The sequence below is a fragment of the Lytechinus variegatus genome, chromosome 1 (assembly GCF_018143015.1).
Source record: "Lytechinus variegatus isolate NC3 chromosome 1, Lvar_3.0, whole genome shotgun sequence".
NCBI classification, from domain to species: domain Eukaryota; kingdom Metazoa; phylum Echinodermata; class Echinoidea; order Temnopleuroida; family Toxopneustidae; genus Lytechinus; species Lytechinus variegatus.
Window position 1 is genome coordinate 56,881,780 of NC_054740.1, and position 18,910 is coordinate 56,900,689.

The following is an 18,910-nucleotide window of genomic DNA, read 5'->3' on the forward strand; positions in this document are numbered from 1 at the left end:
GTTTTTCTTGGATGCATTAATTGTATTAGCAGGAAAGAGTTAGCATTAACGAATATAGAAGCGCGACATTTTGTTGAACAATAATGAGTTGGGAATTCTTAATATTATTGGGTGTGGAACTATATAGGAAACAATATATTATCCTTAATAACCTGAATTTGCCCATTAAAAATCTATCTGAATATTGCTCTGAACGGGTAGTCTAATATACTCTACATGTATACACTAGTACAATTTTTTCCAGGATTTCCTACACCATGCAGCATGTAGCAAAGCGGAAGTACGACTTCGAAAGAAAAAGAGAGAAAACTAAGCGTTTGAGGATGAGAGGTATTTCATGTCACAACTACTCAGCAAAGAGAAAGTAAATTAAGGTTGACTTTAGTTTAGAAAAGGTGCTATTGGACTTTGTCAAAAAGAATCAGTTATTTTGGTAGAAAAATGAAGAGAATGAAGAACTTATTCTTGGCAGTTGGCCTATCATTGACTCTATGTTTTTTCTGCAAAACAGGTAGGCCGTATGTGTATACTCTCTCCTTATCATAACTTGTTAAATTTGCAAATAATTATGTTGAATTCAGTTCCATGTTCATAGCTACTATACCGATACCTGTCTACATTTAGTATACGTACAAAACGCGCATCTTTTCAAGACCAAAATTTTCCCGGTTCCGTGGTTGCAAATGTTGCGTTATTTCGCAACCGCGTAACCGGGCAATTTTGTACCTTGTTTACACTCAGGCGCGTACGCAAGGGGGGGGGGGGGTTTAGGGGGTTCAAACCCCCCTTTTTTTTTTTGCTTGTCTCCCCAGAGGTCGGTCTGGTCAAGGAGTTATCGGGCAAGAGCCTGATAACTCCTTGGTCTGGTTACGGACAGTTCCCCTACCCAATAATGTATATGACAGCAATAATGAACAGAATCTCATGTTTCCGACGAAAAACACAGAAAAAAATTCCGCTCGCTTCGCTCGCTCCATTTTATTATATCTTTTATTTCCGCATGTCGCCGACATGATCACGGTATCGCCATTAACAAGGCCATACATGATTATCATGATGTATACTTATGAATACAAGTGAACCAAGACAAAGACATACGTTTTCTTACAAAATATGTTTTACCAATATGAAAACCAAAATGACGGAAAAACGCTAAAATGTCGGTTAGCTCGCTCCGCTCGCTCGTAATAATTTATGAAATTCCATAAGTATCTAGTCTCCTGTTCAAGGCCGTATTATGAGTGTTACGAATAGAAGGACATGTAGCATCGACTAATACTTGATTTACTAACAAACTATTGACAAGAAATGTATGTTTTGACGGGAAAACGCGAAAATTTCGGTTCGCTCACTCCGCTCGCTCGTAATCATTTATGAAATTTCTTAAGTTTCTAGTCTCTTGATCAAGGCCATATCATGAGACTTACGAGCAGAAGGACATGTATCATCAACTAATATGTAATCATTACCAACATGTAATCATTACCAACAAGCTATTGAGAAGAATTGTATGTTTTGACGGAAAAACGCAAACATTTCGGCTCGCTTGCTCCGCTCGCTCGTAATTATTCATGACATTTCTCAAGTTTCTAGTGTTCTGATCAAGGCCATATCCAGGCGCGTAGCCAGGGGGGGCGGTCGCCCCCCCAAAAAAAAGCCCCAAAAAGAAAAAAAAAGAAGGGAAAAAAGGAGAGGAGAAAAGGAAAAGGGAAGGAAGGAAAGGGAAGAAAGGTAGCTTTGTGTTTTTTCTATTTATTCTTTATTTTTTTCTCAAAAGAGAAACTCCTTCACTCTTCTTGCTTTAAATTCATATATGAATTTTGCTTCCGCGCTGCGTGCGGTTAAATGACAATATTGAAGTTCTCCATTGTTCCCCCACCTTTTCTCTAACCCTGTTTTTCCACCTCAGCTATGTGCTTCTTGCCAGTTAAAGTTAAAATTGTATACATTAGGGCATGAATTTGAGTAAGGTTAGGCCGAAGTAAATGTATGAAGTTACCTTTTTTTTTCAATTGATCGCGCAACTTCTGGTCTGGTCGGCTCCGAGCGGGTAAAATCTTTATATCAGTTTCTGCCGTCACCTCCATAAAGTCAGCTTCTCCCGCTTTTCAGCTCATTACTTTAAACAACCATAATTTGGGGGCAAACAGGTTCCTGATTTAAACAGAGGAAGGTATGGAATTCGTGTCGTATTAAATAAAAAAGTAAAATATTTTTTTTATCAAATTGTATTAAACTTCATGTCATTTCCCTGTATACATTCATCTCCTGTCCTGTTTTGCGCCCTCAGTTTGAAATTTTGAATGACACTTAAGTTTCTTTATATTCAAAATGAAGCGCTTCAGGATAAGTCAAAAAAATTAATCATCCTTTATTATATAGATAGATAATTTCAATAAATCACAGAAGTTTCAACTTTATGCGCACTATTTTCCTTGTAATGAAGTTCAATAATCTTAGAAAATCAATTGAATTAGAGACGATTGGGTATTAGAGATATCTACATTTGATGAAACGTCCGCCCTTTGAAATTTCAGAGTTTCATTGCTCATCGCGGGGAGGAATATCTTCCTCTACCAATCTTCTCTGTTTTGCGAGTTAAAAATATGCACTGATGCTAAATTGTTTGTAATCAAATCTGATCTTTCCAAAGAAAGTTTCAATATATCTTTGAGAATACCCTTTTCTCGGGACCCTTTTTATGGCAAGAAAAATTGATAAATCACTTTAGCTTCCGCGCTTCGCGCGGAGTTATTATCATTTTAATTTCCTCCATTGTATATCTCTTTTGTGCGTTTACAATCACTTTTGAAAACAAGGTTCAAAATCGCAATATAGTCAACCGAATTGGAGGTACTAGAGACAAGAGAAACGGCTCCTTTTCATTTTAATTCATGAAACACTAAAAGCTTCGCGCTTCGCGCGGGAGGGGGAAACTCCCCCTTCCTGCACCCACCCCCTAGGGAGCGCGCTTCGCGTGCATTTACCGCCCCCTCCAAAATGAAATCCTGGCTACGCGGTTGGCCATATCATGAGTGCTACGATCCGAAGGACATGTAGCATCGACTATGATACCAACAAACTATTGACAAAAAGGTTATGTTTTCAACGCAAAAACGAGAACATTTCTGCTCGCTCGCGGGTCATGACCGCACTGTTACATACCCATCCCCACTTAAATGTTATTGTCTTATTTGCAGCGCTGAAAAAAAAAGAAAAAAAAATCATCACCCCCCCCGCTCATCACTTTTTAGAGACTGGGCGGGAGATTTAAAAAAAAATCAGCTCGAAACCCCCCCCCTTTCAAAAATCCTGCGTACGCGCCTGTTTACACTTAATCAGCTTTTGCATCGGCTAGCGGTTCTGTAACAGCGTGTAAACGCAGTGCAATATAATCCAAAAGCAGACTATACATCGGCTATTGGTTCTGAGCCAAAATCCGATCAAGTGTAAACATGGTATTGGTCTTAAAAGATACGCATTCGCAAGACTTCAATGTCGGCGGGTCAAAAAAAAAAAAAGGTTGAGGTTGACGGACCCCAAATTGCTCCAATTAAAACGTGCTTTTGTGTATAGACTGGAGCCATTCTGAAAAAGGAGAACCACACTATTTCACACAATTCTAACGTATTGAAACTTATGAAAAGAATCTTATAACAGTTAAATGAGGCGGGGATCAAAGCAAAAGTTTCATAAAAATCTAGTTATAAAATAATAGTTATCAAGTTATGGAATTATATAAAGTCTTTCCAACATTATCCATAGGGATCCTTACCCGCTTAAATTGGCAAAGTATTCTGATTATGTGACTGAAGCGCCTAATATACTCTGTACTACGATCGAGCACTCAAGTGCATTATCCGCCCTGTGACCTTGACAACTGTGATGTAAATTATATTTCTTATGAAAACTATTGGGATATTTCAACGCAACGTAAAATTTACAAAGTATATCTTTTTACCCAACCAATATGCATATTCCCATTTTACTCAATGTTGGGTTAACCTTTATTTAGTGTGTATATGGAGAGTAAATTATATGAGAATGTCCATGATAAGTTTGTATTTAAAAATACATTTTTTTCAGTTTGTGTAAAACAATGGAAAATTCCCGAAAATTTCAAAAAAGTTCTCAGTCCTTTACAACCCGCTTTCCATGGCCTTGAGGGCAGCCTGCTCCCTGCTCCCCACCTGTTACGCTATTGATTTATTGAAAAAAAAACCATCACAACAACCTCGTCATTTTAACCACGCTTTTATCATGGTTTCTCTTTTTTGCAGGAGCCAATCAATTGCATTCTTGTGAAAGTAGATGTGGTGATTTATTCGATAAAGAAATGAATTGCCAGTGCAATTATAAATGTGTTACATTCAATAACTGCTGTAACGACTTTTTACAAAAGTGCACCCGTAAGTATAAATGAACGTCTCGTCGACAATTATTTATTTATCTGTTTTTGAAAAAATTATTTAATCTATTTATTCATCCATATAAAGCAATACTTCCTTTGGGACAATAATTATATATATTTTTTTTTTTTTTTTTGCCAATAATTATATTCCATCAGTGCTATGCGCTTCGGCCAAATTATTTATCCCCGGGGAAATATTTTCATATATTTCGCAAGACATGTCTCCTTAACGTAGTCGATCTATTATTTTCCATTCTCGGTCGACAAAATTTGAATGAATATAATTCTATGAATGAATACAAAATAATACTGATAATAAGTGGGATATTATACCATCAGCTTAATTTCTAATTGCATATTCATGAAGACATGTTTTATCGTTAAAACGTCATCACTTTGTTATTCTCGTTCGATTTTGATGAAATTTTCAGTGTTTCAATTTGTTAAGTCTGATTTTCTTTATCTGTTCATATATTATTTTCATCCTGGAGGTCTCACGGGCCTAATTACTAGTGGTAGGCCATAGATATTCATTCGAGCCAACCCATTGCTATTTTTTTTATTTTGATATGGCTGATTGACAAAGTGTATGCATATGATTGTACATCTAACACTGATTCTATTTTTGGTAATTACTGAACTTCCTTTTCCCTAATTGGGAAGAAATATCACCAATTTTGGACTATATTTTGACTGGCGGAAGGATTAGGGCCATTTTGCTGTTTGAGTTGATGAATCTGCTCCCCCGACGGTGTCTTCAAACACGCCAATTTATTTTTGAAATGAGCCGGTCGAGGGACCCTTTTCTGGTCAGATATGGATTGCCAGATATAAATCCTATCCACTGGTAGTAAACATTCGACCCCCGAATTTCATCCTTATTTTTTATGAATTTTTTAAAGTGCTAATTTAACACATGAGTCTATGGGGAATGAATTAGGCCTGTGAGACCTATAGTATCTCTTTGACCCGTAACCAAACGTGTACCACAGCGAACGTAGAGGGCAGCAACACTTTGCAGGTCTTCATATACCAGTAGACGGAATCAGCTTTTGACAACCGTATAAAGGGCGGTTTTGAGATTATTCTTTTAAAAATACAGGTTCGGGCTTTGGAGAGGGTTCTGCCCTCCAAATATTCATCCCCTTCCAAAAAAAATTAAGAAAAAAGTATGATACATGGTATCATTTTAATGAATATTGCGTCAAATACATCACAAATTAGATTTTCATTTCAAAAGTTCAACATGTTCAAAACGCCAAAACTTTCGCTCGAACGCTACTTTAAAAAATGTTTAACATGTTGTGTCCCATTGCTAACATGATTATATGTTTTATAACATATAGTCACATATCAACATCCAATATGCTGAAGTGAGTATACCGTGATTAAATAAATAGATAAATGAATGAATAAATAAATAAATAAATAAACAAATGAATGAATGAATAAATAAATAAATATATAGATAGATAAATGAATATATAAATAAAAATGAAATATCATACATTTTGACTTGTAATAAACGAGAAAATCCTTAATTTGCGATCTTTTTGTGGGGGGGGGGGGTGATGCTTTTCACTCTTTTTTATTTTTAAATTTATATCATGCTTTTATGTTTGATGCTGAAGGGATTCATTTTGCTGGAGCTACATCCCTTGAAGGTTTGGTCATCGTTCAAGAGAAGACGAAAACGAGGGACGTTGGTTTTATCTGCCACGGTGGTAGATGGTTAACATGGGAGGCTTCCGCTGCATGTGCTCATCTCGGTTACTCGAACAATGGATCCAGTTATTCGACCGATACCTCGTTGAATGTCTCCATGCCCATCCTACACTCATACGCATCATGCGGTCCAGGTATGTAGTATAGTCTGCTCCCTCGGGTTAAGGGTCTGACTGGGCAGCCTATACCTGTACGTAATGCCTTGTGTACTGAAGGCCCTCAGCAAGAGCAAGTTATGTGCTAGTCTCAGTTTGCGTTGGAGACTCACTTGTTGATCAAAGCGTCAAGTCCGGGCTGAAAATATCAAAATTCACAGAGCAAAATGCTGAAAATGTCATCAAAATCGGATAACAAATTACGAAGTTATCAAATTTTAAAGTTAATCAATATTTTGTGAAAACAATTATATGCCTGGAAATGTTTCACATGAATAATGCAAATCTTAACAATAAAAATTCAATAACTTTATTTGGGCACGCACTGGCCGGTGCGTCGTGTGGTTCTGACGTTTCGATCGGCTTTCATACAAAGGATCGTGGGTTCGAATCCTAACCATGACGTGTTTTCCTTCGGCAAGAAATATATCCACACTGTGCTGCACTTGACCCAGGTGAGGTGAATGGGTACCCGGGAGGATTATTTCCTTGAATGCACTGAACGCCGGTGATGGTTGCTCGAGCTGAACCGGGGTAATAATAGCAGCGCTTTGTATCCTCAGGCAAAAAAGTGCTTTAATTCCAGCTATTATTATTTTTTATCCGATTTTGATCAAATATTTAGCATTTTGCTTTGTGAATTTTACTCTATTAATTGAGATATAAATATCTCCAGACTGGACCATCCCACATCCCTTTAATCCAGTAGGCCAAATGTTCATTTCAGATGCGGATCAGGGTTTCCCTCAAGGAGACAATGGACCGAAGCCCCGAATAACATTTCTGCAACTGCACATTTTCGTAATTTACTAAAATGTGCAGTTTGCCAAAAGGTGCCGTAACATCTGCCAATTAAGCCCTTGGAAATAAAACCTTTTCTACTTCGGATGTGGAGGTAATTTGAAGGTGTGTTGTTCGCTCATCACCTATTTTAACTTTCATTAGCTTCTTTGTCTCTAAAATATAATTTTCGACACAGGGGCAAGGAATCTCAGCCAGTGCACATTCACTACCAATATAACTACACAGGATTTATGTTCAACTGATTCACAAGTTGACTGCTGTAAAGGTCTTCTTGGGCTCACCTGCATCGGTACGTAATGGAATCAATACTACACGTTGCAATTTGACTCTAAATTGATGGTGTTAGCTCGCCTCTGTGTTTTAGGTGGCTGGTGGTTGGAAATACTACATGTATATCAAGCTCCCCATTGCAAAAAATGACGGTGAGAAATATGGTGATGATGATGATTTTGATGACTATATAATGATGATTGTGGTGCTAATGATGGTGGTGATGATGATGATTGCAGGGGCGGATCCAGCTTTCGCCAATAGGGGGGGGGGGCGAAAAATTTTCATCAACATTTTTCTCGATTGGCCACTATAATCTGATTTTTTTTTGGGTTGTTTTTTCCGGGGGTAGTCCTAACTAAAGACTGAAGTTTTAAGTATATGTTAGATTTAAAAAAAACAAGATAAGGTATCTCATGTGATCTTAATATATAATGCGAGCGCGAAGCGCGAGCTCAATTTTTATATATATATATATGCACTATACATGTCCTTAGACCTGAAGATTCCGAGGAGATTTTATAATCATGAAAAAAAAAATAAGTATCCGACTAAACAATGCGAGCGCGAAGCGCGAGCCGAAATTTTATTATGGTAACGTGAAAAATGACTCCAATTAGAACTGTTTTTTAGTGATTGATGAAGAGGATACAAGTATCACCAATTAGATAATGAGAGTGCGAAGCGCGAGCTCAAATTTTTTTATATTCCGACCTGAAAATGGACAGACTAAGCGCGTTTTATTTAAATAAAGAACAAGCTGTGTGTCTCAAACAATTAAATGCGAGCGCGAAGCAAGAGCTTATTTTTTTTGATATACTGACATGATAAAGGAGCATTTTGACAAATTTTGGAAAGAATTTCCAAAGAGGATAGTTAACTCACAAATCAAACAATGCTAGCGCGCAGCGCGAACTGAAAATTTTAATATATATAAACAATTAGTGTAAATCAAATAAAATAATGAAAGCTTGATGTGCGAGCTGAAATATTGTGTGCAAATGGATTTCAGAACTGGATACATAAGTGCCATTTAATCCTCTTGAATGGGATTCATTACACATGCAATGCGAGCGCGAAGCGCGAGCGAAAATTTGTATATAAAGTCTATTTTCCAATTCTTTCCCACACCTATTTTTTGTTTCTTTTCGGGATCGGGCCGGCCGTTACGAGGCTGTACATTACACATCATGGGTATAATACATCTTTCTTACTTTTCTTTCTGTTTTTTTTTAGTTTCTATCAAGTTAAAGAGTACACTTTTTCTACTGGTTGTCAAAAATAGGGGGACGGGGCCGGCTCGACCCCCTCCTGGATCCGAGCCTGGATGGTGGTGCTCGTGGTCGTGATGATCATGATGGTGATAATGACGATTGGTGGCGGTAATGATGATGACGATTGGTGGTGGTGATGATGATGATTGTGGTGATGGCGATGATTGTGGTGATGGTGATGATTTTGATGTTGCAATGATGGTGATGATGAACATGATAACGGTAATAATTGTGATGGTGGTGATGATGATGATGATGATAAAGGCAATGATGATGATCATGGTCATGATGGTGGTGATGGTGATAATGATGATTGTGGTGCCCGTGGTCGTGATGATCATGATGGTGATGATAACGATCGGTGGTGGTGATGATGATGATTAAGTTGATGATGATGATGATTGTGTGGTGATGTTAAAGGTGATGATGATCATGGTCATGATTGTGGTGATAATGATGATTTTGAAGATGACTATGATGATAATGATGATTGTGGTGGTGGTGATGATGATGATGGTAGTGGTCATATGACGTCATCTTTAGGTTTGCCCCTCCCCCATCAAAATACCCTAGCACTATCCCTGTGTGCGAGGGCAGGACTAGCGTATTTTCATTTTCTAAATCTAAATTCTAACTGTGTGACTTTCATCTTCATTCTATATAGACGACAGTGATGGCGAAAAGGCAACTGTGGACACTGCAATCAGCACACCTGTCATGTCGACTAAAACTCATTCTTCAACTGTGTTGTCATCCCAATCAATAAACACACCGTCAACAATAACAGAACATACGAAGATTAATGAGGGCAAAAACGATAGTACGTATATCAATTCTGTTTTTAGCAAATGTATTGTTACTACTGTATAGGCGAAGATTCGGTGCCGGGTAAAAATGGCAGACGTAATAATGGCAAAGGTAAAAATGGCAGAGGAAATTTTACCTCTGCCATTTTTACCCTTGCCATTTTTATCTCTGCCATTTTTGCCTTTGCCATTTTTACCTCTGCCATTTTTACCTCTGCCATTTTTACCTTTGCCATTTTTACCTCTGCCACTTTTACACCGAGCAGAAGATTCCGGGACAAATGATGAGAAAGTTATGAGCATTTAAATATTGCGATCACTAATGCTATGGAGATAGCGAATTGGCAATGTGACAAAGATGTGTGATGTCACTTGTGAACAACTCTCCCCATTACTATAGTATATATTTCACTAGAATTGCCTCTTTTATCACATCTATCCATAAATCATGTGTTCTGTCTACATGAGGGCATGTAATACATATTTTTTTAAGAATACATCATGGATAAAGAGTTTGTATCATCATAACAAAAAGCAAAAAGAGACATTTTGAGGGTATTTTATAGTCCACCAAAGGGAAAGTTGTTCATCAGTGACATCACACATCCTTGTCGCATTGCCAATGTGAGGATCTCCATAGCATTAGTGATTGCAATATTCAAATGCTCATAACTTTCTCACTATTTGTCCGATTTTTCTCAAACTTTCTTATTCTTATTCTTTGATTTTTCTGTTTCTACACAAGCCTATTTGTTCCAAAGGTTTCATTCCCCTTTAAATCCCGGATTCATGTCAGGGTGATGACGACATTTGCTCCTGCGACAAATGATCCGGGGATTTGTTTAATCTAAGACGGAGGGTGGGGGTTAAACACTAAAAAAGAGGGGTGCACGAAAGGTGCAACTTTGCGGAAAAAAGTGCAGAGCGAGTATTCAAGCATAGTTGCACCTATCACTCGCCACCTTAATGGTGCTAATTTGCATCTTTCAGAGAGCTGAAAAGTTGCACCTTTCCAGAATGGTACAAAGTTGCACCTTAAATTGGTCTGCACCATTAAAGGTGCAATGTTGAACCTATTTTACTTAGTGCGTATTGAAGTGGACTTTTATTTAAGGTTTATAAACATATGGGTTGAATTAGTCATTCGATTAGAGAGTGTGATATATATATACCCGAGCAATTGTCACCGGAGTAAAATATTATGGAACCATAATAAAAAAATAAATGATTAAAACAAAATCGCGAAGAAAAAGGCATGTCTCGCGAGGGGCAAAATAAACCGTGCATTGCGGCCCCGTGGTGTACCACCCGCTTCATCATGTTCATGGGTGAAGGTTCTATCCCCGGCTGAGTCATACCATAGACTCTTTTTGAATAATGGCTTGGAGCTCAGCATTATGAGACCGGGAAGGGTTGAAGAGGCTACCCCATGTAAACAATTCGTTATTACTATTATTAATATGCAGGTAATATATTCTCATAATCATGGTTTAAGTCTAGTATGTACATTTGTTTTTCAGTGTATATCTACATCATAATCGGTGTAGCGGTCGTTCTTCTCCTTATCATAGTCGTCTTGATTGTGATGGCCAGATTTCAAAGGTGAGAAACCTAGGCTTTGTTTTCGAATTCTGTCATTGCAGATTGTAAACGTCTGTTGATGTTAATGATATTAGCTTTATTCCACGCAGGATGGTGCTACGTGATTGGCTAAAATGAGGCATGTTATATTGTAGAATTGCTCATAAAGTACTTCTTTTAAAGTTTCCACTCGTTTTCGCTGAACCCGATCATGTGCGAAATACCATCTTTGGTTGAAAGTGCACTGCATTGAATATTGAAGACATTTAAATGACTGTTCTGCGCTCATGATACTTACATGTACATTGACTTTGTATTTCTTTGTTGGAAATGAGAAAGTATAAAAATAAAACTGAACTAAAGTGAATTACAGATCGTTGTTCTATTTATATATTTATAACAATAAAGAATTCCTTAAATATTAAAAGATAATATTATGTCACACACTCTCTTATGATTCTGTATTTGAAACGTCTAATGAATATGCACAAAATCTTCCATAGTTACGTGTATGTGGCTCGTATTACCTAACCCTACCCATTTACACAGAAAAAGCAGACAACGGTTACGCGATCCACCTGCTTTTGGCAGTCCCCTCGTTACTATGGGCAACGTAACTTCCGACCAATCAGAGGACACCACACCGACCCCGTTACTCGCACGCGAGACGTTGTGTGTGAAGGAAAACGCATATGCCTCGGATCCAACATTGCCTCCCAGCATGCCCGGTATGGCAAACGATGTGGATGCCGCGGTGGCTGATGGGGAAGAGCATGAATATGCTTACATGGACATGCCTCCGATCCGGAGTGGTATTTCAGAAGATCCCGTGCATACGTATATGGATACCGAAGTCTCTCTGGTGACGTCACGTCCACTGACATGTGAGCAAAACGATGACGGGTTGATTGATAATGTACTGTATCAGACATCAAATTAAATTTATTCAATATCGCAGTTTTAGCAAAATTAAAGGATATAGACGACTTACATCGTTTAATAAAGAAGGCGTCTTTTGTAAGAAAAATTGCAAAAAGGAGATTGAAAAGTCAATTTAGGCGTTATGTTTGCTTACTGTTGATCATGTATCTAAAATTCTTTCTTGCTATGCTTAAATAATGTTGTAATTTTTTTATGTTGAATTCTAAAGTATATCATGCTGTTTTTTGTACAGTGACGATGTAAATGAGAACATACAAGTAATACATGTAAAAAAGAACACGTCTGGTTGGTCGTCAAGGGAGAGCGCTTTTAAAAGCTATACTTTTCAACTGCAGTCCTTATACAAGTATACAAACATTGATTAAATGTGTATGGTAATGCTACGTAGAGAGATAAATGTGTTTTCCATCTGATTTGAACAATGACTGCTACGACTGGCAAGTCAATAGTGAGGCAGAATGATTTTGAACAAATTAATAGGGACCTGTATTGTATTTATTTCTCATTCATCGAAAAACATGCTAAATACATCAGATATAATTACAAAATAAAATACAAAATGAATACATATGAATGGCTGGATTGTCCACTCAGAGTGGTAATTATTACCACTCTGTTCTGCCAAGGGGTCCAGAACATAATAAAATATGATACCTGTATTTTTACGAAATATTGGTATGCATTATTCCTTAGTAAATCTTGTCTTTGTATCAGAAATATTGAGCTTGAATTTCTTGAAAATTCAGAGATTGATTAAAGTTTGTCCAATGGCATCCACGGATTAACATGTTGATATCATAAATTTTTTACTGGAGGGGGGGGGGGTCGTATTATCACCTGCAGTATTTTGCTATTTTTATTGTTGACACCCAATTTGGTCCCGCTTTTGAACTTTTTAGATTTCCTTTCGAAAGTGAAAATATTTGGTCAAGTACTGTGAATTATAAGTAAAATCGAAATTGCTATTTATGCTGCTTGTGTCTTTAATGCCCTGCTTATAATCGCACCACTTTTGCTTTTTCACAGAAACTCCTTCTCCAACTTGTAATTAGTCATTGAATACTTTGTTCTTTTTCTAAACATGTTCACTTTCGTAACTTAATATTGTAGTCTAATTATTCTTTGTTTATTATGTATTATAATGGATCATAATTATAATTATTCTTTGTTATGTATTTTGTAAATCAAAACAAGAGTGGAAAAAACATTCAAATCAAATGTTGTTATAAACTAATTGTTTTTTTTTTGCGTTTTCCAACACAACATAGTGATATGCAAATGAGTTGATTGTGTCACACATACACACACACCCTTACACACACTGTTTCCTTTGCATATTATTGTACAAATTAGAAGAAAATTTCGATTTTTGCTTCTTAACTTTGGCCCCTATTGTGAGCTCAGTATTTGTTTTGTTTTTTCTCTGATTGTCCGAGACGAAATGTGAAAATCTATATAGTTGATTACTCTAAGTTCTTATAAAAATATTGTATTATGCTTATGTATAATGATGCGTTTGAACTCATTTTTTTGTTCGTTCCACTTCTAATACGAAAATGAAAAAAAAAACAATATTACGCTTGTGCGTAATTCTGCTTTTTAGCTCATTTTTCTATGTTTCCCTTCTCAATCTAAAGTGAATATCTATAGTACATTGCTGTATAATCTTGCCCCCCCCCCCCCGTGATTAAGCCACTGGCTCACACAGATGAACTTTTTTTTATTCTAATAAAATTGTGAAAATAAATGACTTATATCACCTTCGTCTTGGCTGTTTTATGTACTAATTAAATCGCGGTGAGTTGCCAACCCTACTAAGTATATTATTTGCCAAAACTGATCATTTCTATAACTATTCCACAAGACAATCATAATATCACCTTCCTTTGTTGAGAACATTAAATAGAAAACTATCATTTACAATGGTCTTCATTTATTCAATTCTCTGGATGAGTCTGCAGTGTGGTTTTGTTGTCTGAACATTATTAATTATTTGACTGCTTTCACGAATGTACTGTAATTTTTTTATTGCAATGTAATTTGAATTGCATCTTTTCCATGATTATGTTGCGAACAATGTACTTACTTGCTATTATTGTGGAAATAAAAAAAAATGTGAAAAAAAAATCAGCTCGTGCTTCAGGCTCGCATTCATTTAAAAAAAATAGATACACATCTTGTTCATAATAACAACTACTTAAGCTTTCAAAATAAAATACCTGAACAATATACAAAAAAAATTATTTAGGCCTTGTGAGATACCTCATTGCATTTTGAGAATAAATCTCAGATTTTCTTTAACTCCGGTCTGTTTCCCACACCAACGGCACTGCCTACCGAAAAAGTTCTACAACCAAGAAATAAAAAGAAAAGATGAAAGAAAATGAAAGGAAAGAAAGATGTAAGATATGACGTTATTTTCTGAATACCACGTCAAAATCAATCACAAAGTTAGATTCTCATGAGAAGGCGATTTCTTTTCTCGCTCGTTACGGTCGCTCGGAACTTATATTGAGCAAATTTTGTGCGTATACACCATACTGTGCCACATGGTCTTTTTTGTACTTCGCCCTAATGCTCGGGGTACAATCATAAAAAAGTCCTGTTCATACCACGGTATGACCTGGAAATTGTTGGCTCGTGTACCCCTCCCCTCCCCATGGCCACCGACCACTGTTTACTGAGATTACCTTGAACTTGAAGAAACAGTATAATGACTCATGGCCATTGTCTTTATGCGCTTGGATTCATAAACGTTTCTATTAAAGTCAGACTTACACACCCTCTTGAAAGATCTAGGCGACAGGCCTTTTTACCACGCCCCCCTTCTGCTGGCGAATCCATGTCAACCGGATCATTCAGAACGGATATTTCGTCTACGATACAATCAAGGGTATCGGATATAACCGTGTTTAGCTCGAAACCTTTGCAGATGACTGAAAAACAACATTCCTCTGTGCGGTTTCAACATGACTCAACGCGGGCTGTCAAATAAGTTTGCCGGGCATAATTATGCACCTGCATGAGATGAACCTGTTTCATTCCAAGTTGATATGTCGAGCTTGTACCGACACAGGAGTGTGCGAATAGTTTTAAGCGGTTGAGTGCCAATCTAAAAATCAATTTGTGCTGACATTATGATGTTTTATTCATCCCTTGTTTTTTCGTTGTTATGGATACACACTTCTGTGCAGGGTAAGTTTGAATGTTCTAGATGACAAGTTATCCAAAGTTATAATCATGAAAACTCGTCAACTGCATGATGACGATTGATTGATGAATTTAAGGGGTGACATGTCTCATGAGGGGAATGCGAGTGTATGAAAAGGGCAGGGGACGGCATTTATGGGGGAAGGGGACTTATTTTCTCAAGTGGATAATTTTTTATACATGTATATAGCGATATGATCTATTATATCTATTTATGTTATTTTCCGTTTCTCTTCCTTTTCCATTACCTGTATTTTTTCCCTACTATATTTGTTTCGCTACTTCTAAATAGTTTTGTATCATTTGCTATAGCCAGAGAATATAACCTTTTTTTTCTCTAGAAATATAGATAGATAAATAAATTCTATTTTCACACGGTTAAAAAGCCCCAAACAGATACAGAGTCTGTTTTACATTGGGGCCGTGCCATATCTTGCTACCTTGTTTTATACAGGTTGAACAGTAAGTTGATACAACTGATTCAATGGTTATACATCGCGTTTATAATATGCTAAGACTACATGGGAAGGCGGGGTAAGTTGTGACAGTTTTTGCTTTTTGCCCGTTAGAATTGTTATGATTAATAATCGTGTCGAAATAAGTACCTTGCCTTGAAATTTGATTCTTCTGAAATATTTTCCACCTATATATAACTTTCTATCCCCACACTGAAAGTCATTGTGACCTTTGAAAAAAACGATGTCAAATGGCTCAACTTGCCCCATATATGGGGTAAGTTTGAGCCACCTTCTGGGGTAAGTTGAGCCACAAAAACTATGTACAAAATGTATGGGGGAGAACCAACATGTCAATTTTTTGTTTAAAGTCTTTTCACTTGCTAATTCTCTATAAATACTAACATCCTGTAAAAGGAAAAGAGCAGTTATGTAAATTTGCTCCTTTCAGCCTGCATTTCAATCGATTTTTATGGTTTGTTTGTTTTTTAAGATACATTACCATAGGAATTACCATGGCTCAACTTGCCCCATGCTGTTTGGCTCAACTTACCCCAGTCCGAACTTAGTGCGATAATTTTGTATCCACACATTTATTATGCATCCATCATATAAAAGACTATGACAAGAATGAAGATCCATACCAGGACTAATAATGTTGTTATCATGTCTTTATTATATTTAAAGACGTGTGTGTTTATAAAGCACTTATCTATTTCACACTCTTTTTTACTTTTTTGGCTGAAATTCATATTTTTCCCTCTAAAAAAAATACTTTTTGTTTCAAAGTTGGAAACAATGTGGTGGGGTTAGGGGTTATGCTATGGGTCATCAATACATGACACCACCACAATGTCTGACTCATTCATTATTGGCCTGGGGCTGGTGGCTCAACTTGCCCCTATGCTCAACTTACCCCGCCTTCCCCTACATGGCAAGTTTAACGGAAACTGTGCGCTTCCTTCACAGATAAGCAGTAAAAATGGATAGAATATTTATAGTACCTGATGCTCTCTCTCTCCTTCTCTACACCCCTATCCCCTTCATCAGAAAGCCATATTATTGGCATTAAAGGTCAAGTCCACCCCAGAAAAAAATGTTCATTTGAATAGACAGAGAAAAATTAAACCAGCATAAAGCTAAAAATTTCATTAAATTCGGATGTGAAATGAGAAAGTTATGGCATTTATACTTTTCGCTTATCTTAAAAAACAAACAAACAGTGATATGCGCAACTCAGTGACATAAACAATTAATGAGATAGTCAATGATATCCCTGGCTCACCATTTCTTTATTTTATATTGTTTTACGATATTTCTTTTTTTTTTGCAGGACTAACTTAACTGATATTAAACAATGCCAATTCCACATATTCAGGCAGGAATTATTCTTTGTTTCGCCAACTCAAATCAGAAAATTTCATATTCCATTTGACAAAATACAGCAGAAATAGTGAGTGGGTGACGTCATCAGTCTCATTATTTGCATACCTACCAGGGTGTGCATACAACTGTTATCTAAATTAAGCGAAACTTAAGTGTCATAACTCTCACATTTTATATTCGATTTCGATTAAATTTTCGATGTTATGCTTGTTGGAATTTTCTCTTTGTATTCATTCGACTTTTTGCTGGGGTGGACTTGTCCTTTAAAGCAGATACAAACCAAGAGCGCCATCTCGAGTCCTCAACTACTCATATACCTGGCCAGTTTCCTGACCCATAATGCTAATTCAGTCTAGTATTATACCCACTTGAATGATAACATGCTAATTAACTACTCAATACATTTATACCACAATAAATATGCTACCAAGTAGCAAAGCAATTACTTTTCCTCTCAAAACATTTTAGTTTCCTCTATACAAATACAATAATAGGTCAATTTATTCACTGTAGTATTAGTAGATATCTGAAAACGTATATTTTAAGACTATGTATTCATAACACACAATCAATGAGAGACCACTCTCAGTTCACTCCCCCTTTAACAATTATGCTGTACCACAACCCTTTTAAAATGATCAATATTATATCGTATGTGGTGGTTCAGTGCACTTTAAGTTCATAACAAAACCAAAATAATGATACACAGGAGTGGCAGATCCTGGATCTCGAAAAAGAATGGGCGCATAGAGTAACTTTGGAATAGAGGGGACGCAGATGGCACTATATCTGTCTATATTTAGATATAAGTTATAACGTTACTTCAATAGATTCCATGACATTTGGCAATAATGCTCCTAAGCTGGAAGTGCGTACATTTAGCCATACATAAATCAGAGCTTCAATCCAGGGGCGGCGTAGCTGGGGGGGTGGAGGGATTGGACACACCCCCCTCCCTAAAAAAAATCCCCATAGGAAAAAAATGTCCTTTTTCAAAATAAAATACCTTTTTGGGGCTAGCGCTTCGCGCTCGCATTAATTATTGTATAGTAATAAAAGGTACCCAATCTGTTCTTGGTTACAAAAAGTGCTAAGAATGTCCAGTTTTGGGGTTGGAATATCACAGATATAGGTCTAAGTATCCTTTTTTGCTTTGCCCTCCCTCAAACGAAAATTAGTTTCGCCGCCCCTGCTCCTAATCTTGAGTTCCCCAAACATTAATTTAATTCTAATAAACATTGTGATTCTGAACAAACACCTTATGAAAATTCGAACCCTCATCTTATTATCTTTAGAGAAGATATTGACGGAGGGGCAACTGTCGTAAGAGCAACTGTCGTGTAACCTGCAGGTGATAATTATCAGAATAATAGAGGGGTGCTGTGCCCTTACATTCCCCAGCTAGAGTGGCCTGTTCATATCAAACATTTATCGGAAACTATGGCAAATGTTTACTTAATCATCTGTATTGATATGAATCATCTTAACTCTTTATTGAGAGTGAATGTGCGTCAGCGCATGATACTATATATATATATGTAATATTATACATGTACAACTCTTTTATTTAAATATTGTGTGACAGAAATGGATGAAGAGAACAAAGGTAGGCGTAGCTTAAATCAAGGTTCCCCAGAGCTATCTACCCTTTTGGAAAAATTGGTGATGCCGAAAAAATGTCTCTGCCGGGAATCGAACCCGGGCCACCAGCTTTGAACGCCGGTGCCTTAACCACTAGACCACAGAGACGGGTTAGTGGCTAGGGCGACCCCGATCCGATTGACCGTCAGATTTTCGACACCATACCAATTATGTATATATACATTTTTTTTTAGGGGGGTATATTGTTTGACCCCCTAACAGAGATAATCATCTGCGCTGACGCCAATGT

The 18,910-nt window shown here is 37.0% G+C and overlaps 1 protein-coding gene and 1 pseudogene across 1 annotated transcript; both read left to right on the top strand.

The window, feature by feature from the left end:
- Window positions 1–262: 262 nt before the first annotated feature.
- On the top strand, window positions 263–12,915 carry LOC121417806. The gene is made up of 7 exons (XM_041611544.1): window positions 263–511; window positions 4,281–4,409; window positions 6,043–6,270; window positions 7,271–7,384; window positions 9,304–9,459; window positions 10,966–11,047; window positions 11,576–12,915. The coding sequence occupies exons 1-7, from the start codon at window positions 442–444 to the stop codon at window positions 11,964–11,966; spliced, it is 1,170 nt and encodes a 389-aa protein (XP_041467478.1). The 5' UTR covers window positions 263–441; the 3' UTR covers window positions 11,967–12,915.
- Window positions 12,916–14,892: 1,977 nt separating this feature from the next.
- The window catches only part of LOC121417826, a 31,932-nt pseudogene continuing 27,914 nt past the window's right edge, over window positions 14,893–18,910 (top strand).

Excerpts from the sequence above, each read along its gene's own strand:
- LOC121417806 (XM_041611544.1), top strand. The coding sequence starts at position 442 with ATGAAGAGAATGAAGAACTTATTCTTGGCAGTTGGCCTATCATTGACT. Across the intron at positions 4,410-6,042 it reads CTTTTTACAAAAGTGCACCC|GGATTCATTTTGCTGGAGCT; the intron begins GTAAGTATAAAT and ends TTGATGCTGAAG. Across the intron at positions 6,271-7,270 it reads ATACGCATCATGCGGTCCAG|GGGCAAGGAATCTCAGCCAG; the intron begins GTATGTAGTATA and ends TTTTCGACACAG.